Raw genomic sequence first — 8,031 nt, forward strand, 5'->3', positions numbered from 1 at the left:
TTTATGGTTTAAGGTAGAAAAGTCAAAACTAAGAAGTCATAAAGGAGATTGATAAAGTTGACAATATAAAATTAGAAACTTATTGAAACAGAAGATACCATAAACAAGTTTAAGAGACAGGAGAAAGATGAGGAGAAAATATTTGTATCATGCTTGAGAGCAAAGGGTTAGTATCCAGGTGTCCATGTCCTCCAGCCAAAGATACCGGGAAACACCTATAGGCACTCATTGGAACACGAGAGGCTGTGCACCATGGGCAGCCTGCGGGACATTTTAGTAAGAGGCTGCTAAGAGGAGATTATTTTGTGATGTTGGCTTGCATTAGGTGTTGGAGCAAGTTTGTCAAAAAGCCAGAATAATTATTATCTAGGATGCGGGCAGAATCAAAGAAGTTAAAGGTGTAATTGGTAAAGTTATCAGCAGGCACCCATGCTAGCTGGTAAAGAGGCATTCATCGTCATTTTTGTGATTTGCACAGTGTTCTTCTTTTATCTGCACTCAGGTATGATTACAGAATGGTCATTTATTTTATTTTATTTTATTTTTATTTTTTAGAATGGTCATATTTTTGTCTTGCTCCATCACATGAATAACTCGATCTGATGTTGATGTTCTTTGAAATAGTTTCTGTTAAGTAGGGAATACCTGGACCTAGGTACTAATTGCAAACTAGTTCTATTTGACACCTGTCATTTTTTTTCTCACAGACTATCTAAAGAGCTTCTATAAGTCAGTAATAAAACAGTAAATATCGTGAAAAATTAGGGAAGGCTAGAACCAATTGACAAAAGAAAAATAAAAATGAATTATTAAATACAGGAGAAGATGCTCAAATGTACAATAGAGAAGTGCAAATTAAAAGAGTAAAATACTGTTGGTAGTTTTTTTAATTGGCCCAACCTTTTTGGAGGGCAATTTGGCAATATTTACCAAAATATTAACTGTGTATGCCCTGCAAGTAGGAATTCCATTTCTAAAAATCTCTACACAGAGTTGTATGCACATGTATACAAGAGGGATATTTAGAATAGTCATTGTGGCATGTTTGTAACAGTGAAAACGGGAATAATTAAATCACTGTCAAAGGGGAAATAATAAACTCTAGAATACTGAAAAAGGGTCAAGTGTAGAGTTTCTTCGTTTTATTTAAGAAACGCAGCTATGATGCCTTACAATGTTAGGTTACAAAGTTAAGTTTGAAGAGGTAAAATTTGGTTATGTATCTACTAAGTATAATTATTACTTTCCGACTCAAGATGGTGGACTAGCCACCTCAATGATCACTTTTCTTTTCCGTTAAATGAAGAGTACAGATGTTTTTAAAAAACAATTCCAGTGTAAAAAAAAACAACAAAGAAACAAAGGATGCTATTGACAGGAATTTCAGTAAACTTCTGGAAGAAAGAAAATGGATGTAAGATGGTCTGTGGAACAGCAGAGAAAACTACCAGCCTCTCTGAGAACTGCAGCACAGATGAGAGTCTGTCTTCCAGAAAAGAACCAGAGACTCTGGGTTCCAAACTCAGAGCCTGTGAACATAAGTGGTAAAAGTAGCTCATGGGCCAATTTCTGCTTGATTAAAGGATGGCCTGCCGACATCTTTGGGCCAGTTGGTCTCTTTTATTTCCTCTGATCGTATCCGGAAGGCATACATAGCATCAGAGGTTCTTGCCTCCAGGCTGAATCCCAGAGGAGTTTTCACTAAGAATCTGCTTTGGGATGCCCTAATTTGGGTAGGAAAGCCAGAAAGAGACACAGAATACAATCTGAGATAACTTCAGAGCTCCACCACAGGAAAAAGGCACCTCCTTTCAGGAAGGAAGTACACAAAAGTCCTCCATACTCTGAGTAAAGCTCTCTTTATTTCAGTAGATCTCAGTTTTGTTGAGATAGAATTCACATACCATAAATTCATCTTTTAAAAGTATACAAGTGAATGGTTTTGGTAAATTCACAGGTGGGTCCAACTGTCACCACAGTCAATTTTAGAATATTTTCATTCCCTCTAAAAGAAACCCTATGTCCTTCAGCTGTTACCTCCTAATTTCCCAATCCTCCCAGTGCCTGCCAACCACTAATCTACTTTCTATCTCTATAGACTTGCTACTTGGGACATTTCATATAAATGGAGTCACGCAATATGTGGCCTTTTGTGTCTGATTTCTTTTGTTCAGTGTAATGTTTCCAAGGCTGATCCATATAGCATATATCAGTACCTTGTTCCTTTTTATGGCCAAATAATATTCCATTGTATGGATGTACCACATTTTGTCTGTCCATCCATCAGTTGATGGGCATTTGGGTTGTTCCCACACAGGGTAGATTTTTAAAGCAGAGAACCCCCAGTTGGCATGTCCCACGCAACTGGCTGCCCCCAGCCCTGCCATTCAGGGAAGAGAGAGGCCTGTTGGAGAAATGGGTTTATATGATTACAGAGGAAAACCATGCTACCTTTTTCATTAAACTCCTGCTGAATTTATAAATATGAATAGATAATTAAAGATCACTAGAAAGTTTTTAAAAATCATCAATCAGGATGAAACAGAAGGAGCAAAATGAAAAACAAACTTGCCCCCAAGGGAAAAACAAGTAATTTAGGAAACATGTATAAGGTAAAATGAGGCTGTGGACATGGGGCACAGTCTGGAGTTTGCTAATTGCATCCTCTGGTATTAGTGAACTCATTCTTCCATCCTCTGTGTTTGTAATTCTGTTCATTATTGGTTGAACCTAGAAACTAAAGCAGATTCAAGTTCTTTTTTTTTTTTTTGGCAAAACTCATCCAAAGGTGTGGGTATGTTCTATCAGGAAACACTGGTGGTCTCCTTTTGTGATGTTAATAGGCATTGATGCCTAGATTCCATTAATTCATTAGGGGCTTGTATTAATTTAATTTCAAAGAAAAATTAATTTTCAAAACAAAAATTTTTTAAAAATATATGAACATTGGTATAGTAGATGTAAATTAAAAGAACAAAGCATACGCCAGTTCTAAAATGCTACCAACCCATTTCTCTGTTACAGCAATTGAGTCAGTTCTGGTATAGTCAGGAAACTGCTCTGCGACTTGCACAGGAGGCAACTGCGGCTGTAGGAGAGGGTGGCAGGTGAGATTCAAATTTTGTTTCTCTTGTTGCCTTATAATCTAATGTAATATTTTGAATGTCCTTCCTGGATGACAGATGGTTTATAAGAAGTCTGAACTGTAATCTGCAAAAATTGTAGGTCATGGTTTGCAGCACATGACAAATTAAGGCCCACTTCAACACTGAGTTTAGAGACCCACTCAGAACTCTATTCATTGTGGAATACCTTATCTCTGTTCCTTTTAACACTTTCTAACCTGTTTCTTGTCTTTATAAGTTACAGGCTGGGCACGGTGGCTTACACCTGTAATCCCAGCACTTTGGGAGGTTGAGGCAGGCAGATCACTTGAGGTCAGGAGTTCAAGGTCAGCCTGGCCAACATGATGAAACCCCATTTTTACTAAAAATACAAAAAAATTACCCAGGTGCAGTGGCATGTGCCTGTAATCCCAGCTATTGGGGAGGAGTAGCAGGAGAATCGCTTGAACCCGGGAGGCAGAGGTTGCAGTGAGCCGAGATCATGCCACCGCCCTCCAGCCTTGGTAACAGAGCGAGACTCCATCTCAAAAAAAAAAAAAAGATACAGACTTTTTTACAGACTTTTTTTTTTTTTCTTTTTCTTCTCTTTATCTTCTATGTAGAAGAAGGTACAGACTTTTAACTACCAAATTCCTTAAAAGTGAGATACTATAAAGTTTTTTCTCAACATTGACTGTTACACTAGTTTGCATTATTATTTCTTGTAAGAAAATCTGAGCATTCGGACCTATATGTATTTTTTAGTGAAGTAGTTGTTAACACTGTAATCTCTCTATTAAAGATGTTTCATGAGTGTGTTCATTTTGTTTTCTAGAATCGCATGTGTGAGTGCCCCCAGTGTTTACCAGAAACTCAGAGAGATGTGCAGAGAAGACTTTTCTGTATACATCTTTGAATATGACAAAAGATTTGCCATGTATGGAGAGGAGTTTATTTTCTATGATTACAATAATCCATTGGACTTACCCGAAAGAATTGCTGCACATAGTTTTGACATCGTAATAGCAGATCCTCCCTATCTTTCGGAGGAATGTCTCAGAAAAACATCAGAAACCATCAAGTACCTGACTCAGGGCAAGATTCTGCTGTGCACAGGTAGGTGCTGCATTTGATGCCTCAAGAAAGTCACTGACAGTGGCTATTCAGGTCTTAAGGGTCAAGAAGAAATCCTGAGTCCACCACTCCCTGTGTGATTTGTGAACAAATTATTTAACTCTTTGTGCCCTGGTTTCCTCATCTGTAAACTAGGACTGATAATATTCTCTGCCATTAAGGGTCCTAAAGAATTAAGTGACACATAAAGTACCCAACACTGAGTCTGGTGCATGGTGACTGCTTGATGAATATCAGCTGTTACTTTATGTACCATCATCATCAGTAGTAGTGGTACTTGATCCAACCTCTACACTTTTATCAAAAAGAAATTTGGAATCTATAGAGTTCAAAGAGTAGACTAGGTTCCTAAAAGTAGAAGAGTTTTCTTTTTGTTTTTCTCTGTAACCTCGAACCACTGGGCTAAGCAACCTCCCACCTCAGCCTCCCAAGTAGCTGGGACTTACAGGTATGCACCACCAGTCTGGGTTCAATATACTTTCTTAAGGCAGGCATGGCAAAATTCAGTAGAGTAAATCTGAGAACTTTAAGGTGGGAGGATTGCATGAGGCCAGGAGTTCTAGACCAGCCTAGGCAACATAGCAAGGCCCCTTGCTATTTTTAAAAACAAAAATTTTAAAATCAGCCAGGCGTGGTTGTGTGGGCCTATAGTCCCAGCCATTTGGGAGGTAGAGGTGGGATGATCGCTTAATCCCAGGAGGTGGAGACTCCAGTGAGCTGCGATGGTGCCACTGCCCTCCAGCCTGGGTGCAGAGCAAGACTGTCTCAAATAAAAAGGAAAAACCTGAGAACTAAAATATTGCCGACTGGCCGGGGTCTTTACTTCTGGGCACTGGTGGTGTCCACACCCTTCACCACTGTTCCGGGCGCTATACCCCAGTCCGTCGGGGCCTTGTGTGTCCCCTGGGCACCCTGCTGGGAGCAGGGCTGGGCCAGAAGTGGAGCCCCGGGGGGCCTGTTCTGGTGCCACGGAGCTGAGCATGTGGGGAGGGCCGCTGTGTTTGCACACCCGCCGCGGTTCCCTGCAGGCTCGTTCACTCCGCTGCCTCCTTTCCTCTGTGCTCCGGCAGGCAGCGCTCTGGATTCGTGGAGTGTACATTTTAGTTTTAGGGGATACTTAAAAAAAAAAAAAGTAAAATAGACGAAAGACAGGAAGCATTAACTCTGAGAAGAGTAACAGAGACTCAGGCACCTGCACTCTGCCCCAGAGACCTGAGGGTCAGGAGCCACGGTTGCAGCCGCCCACGAGGACAGTATCGAGGCGGGAAGCCCCCAGTGCCTAACGGAGGGGACGTGGGCGTTGGGGCTTTCTTTGGAAGCCCAAGATGGCAGAACGCAACTTGTCTGAAGACATAAGACATTCGCTTTAGCTTGACCGAAGAGGTTTTGGGGAGCGTGGATCTGGGCACCGTGGGCTGTTGCTGAGAACTAAAATGTTACCAACTGACCGATCTCTTTAATTCTCAGCACCCGAGGTGTCCACCACCCCAGGGAGGGCGGTGGCCTGCAAGGAGGGCAGGGCAGGGGCATCGGAGTTGGTTTGAAGATGAAGTCGGGGGAGCTCACTATGCTCGAGTGTGGAGGGGAAGAGAGGGCAGGAATCAGGGCTGTGGATGCCACCTCTTAACAGATGTCTCAGGGGAGCTGGCCGTGCGTGGAGGGCCCGGGGCCGGGAGAAATCGGGAGGAGATAGCAAAAGATGGTGGGAATGCATTCGTACCTATTTGCAAGATTGAATATTACTGAAAGACTCTTGGCTCAACGTTGGGAAATGCTAGTTTTTAGTAATTATTTTTGTTTTCCATATATATATATATATATATATATACACACACACACACACACAAAATACATGTGTGTGTGTGTGTGTGTGTGTGTGTGTGTGTATGTGTATAATCTGCTTCTAAATTTCTAAGTGTCCTGGCTCTGCAGAGGTAGGAAGATAATTCATTCAATAAAAAAAGACATGGAAAAAAGTTGGTAAATTGCAAAAACGTTGGAGAAGGTGAAAGGGAATGTAAAGAAGACTTGCTCCCCCTCCACCAACTTGTGAATTGTCACCTAATTGCCCCCGGTGGTCCTCCTAGAGCCCCTCTCACAGCTCAGAAGGCACTGAGCTCCGGCTGGGCTGTCACTCTCTGAATTCACTTGCTTTGTTCTCTTCAGGGGCTGTCATGGAAGAACAGGCAGCAGAACTCCTTGGAGTGAAGATGTGCACGTTTATTCCAAAACACACCCGGAACTTGGCAAATGAGTTTCGCTGTTATGTGAATTATGATTCTGGGCTGGACTGTCTGATCTAATTACAGATGGTGACATAACACAGGAGGGAAACCTCTCACATTCCCCCTTTTTTATTTTCCTAGTAGATTGAAAAGTTATAATCTCTTCCCCTTCCCCCAAAACTGGAGCTGTCCCTGGCCTGATTTCCAAAATAAAGTACATGACCTTCATTATTGTTTCCTTAGGGAGGGCCTCCCTAGAGCTCAGTCTTCTGCCAACCTAAATCCGTGGAATTCAAGCTGGAAGAAACCTTAGAACCTGTTTGATCTACTCTCCTCATTTAACAGAACAGTTGTGTGGCTCGCCCAAGGGCTCCTGAATGAGACAGGACTTTGGCCTCTGCCTCGAGCCAGAGAAGTCTGATAAAATCCTAGGACTTGTGAGGACTCCCACCCCCCTGTCCCACCCCAGCCCTCCAAGGAGACAGACTTACCTCCATGAAATAAGGTAATAATCCAATAACTAGTGTCTGAGTGCTTCTTGGGGCTCTCCTCCTCCTCCAGGTTCTAGGGGGACTGCGAGGGTGACAGGTGCCCAGGTGCCTCCCCATGTGGCTCAGCCTCAGCACCTTCCCTCTGAACGGCCTGAGAAAATGAAAGTGCCATGTGTAAATCAAACACCAGGACCAAAAAATGGAGCTGGGGAGTATGCTAGATTCTCACTATTCAGAAAATATTCCTCTGCGCATACCCCAGAGGACATCTCAGCAATCGGAAGTGAACACACAGCACGGCTGAGTCTCCAGGGCATCATGCTGAGTGAAAGAGCCACTCTGCAAAGGTCACACACTGGATGTTTCTAGGTGTGACATTCTCAGGGAGGAGAGATTTGTGGGTGCAGGGGGAATATCAGGATGGGGCGAAGGGGATGGGCAGACCACAAAGGGGACTTATCCTTGGTGCTGGCATGTTCTTTGTCTTGTCTGTGGTGGTGGCTTCATGAATCTGCACATGTGGCAACATTGGGTAGAAACACACACATACACACAGATGAGCTCGTGTGAAACTGCTGAACATAGAATGGGGTCTGTGGGTTGAGCCAGTGTCCATTTTCTGATTGTGACATTGCACTGTAATTGCATCAGATGTTACCACTAGGTAAACTGGGTGAAGGGCATAAGACCTATCAGTATATTTTTGCAGTTTCCTGGGAATCTACAATCATTTCAAAATAAAAACTTTCTGAAAAATTAACACCCTCTTCCTGGGAAAGGATTATACTTCCCCGTCTCATATGACTTGCTTTGGCCAATAAAATGTGAAAGGAGGCGGGGTGTGGGGGCCCACACCTATAATCACAGCACTTTGGGAGGGCAAGGCAGGCGGATCACTTGAGTCCAGCAGTTTGAGACCAGCCTGGGAAACATGGTGAAACCTTGTCTCTACAAAAAATACGAAAAAAAAATATTAGCCAGGCATGGTGGCACACTCCTGTGGTCCCAGCTACTTGGGCAGCTGAAGTGGGAGGATCACCTGAGCCCAAGAGGCCAGGCTGCCATGAACCCGTGATT

At 42.9% G+C, this 8,031-nt stretch overlaps 1 protein-coding gene across 1 annotated transcript in view; it reads left to right on the forward strand.

The window, feature by feature from the left end:
* Positions 1 to 7,714, forward strand: part of EEF1AKMT1 (EEF1A lysine methyltransferase 1) — a 54,669-nt gene extending 46,955 nt beyond the window's left edge. The window contains exons 3-5 of the mRNA XM_017548190.2: positions 3,025 to 3,107; positions 3,940 to 4,220; positions 6,405 to 7,714. Of these exons, the coding sequence (XP_017403679.1) occupies positions 3,025 to 3,107; positions 3,940 to 4,220; positions 6,405 to 6,541 (501 nt within the window). The 3' untranslated portion in view covers positions 6,542 to 7,714. The remainder of the gene's footprint in view (positions 1 to 3,024; positions 3,108 to 3,939; positions 4,221 to 6,404) is intronic.
* The last annotated feature ends 317 nt before the right edge of the window (positions 7,715 to 8,031 follow it).

Source organism: Cebus imitator, unplaced genomic scaffold (genome assembly GCF_001604975.1).
Source record: "Cebus imitator isolate Cc_AM_T3 unplaced genomic scaffold, Cebus_imitator-1.0 Scaffold204, whole genome shotgun sequence".
NCBI classification, from domain to species: Eukaryota; Metazoa; Chordata; class Mammalia; order Primates; family Cebidae; genus Cebus; species Cebus imitator.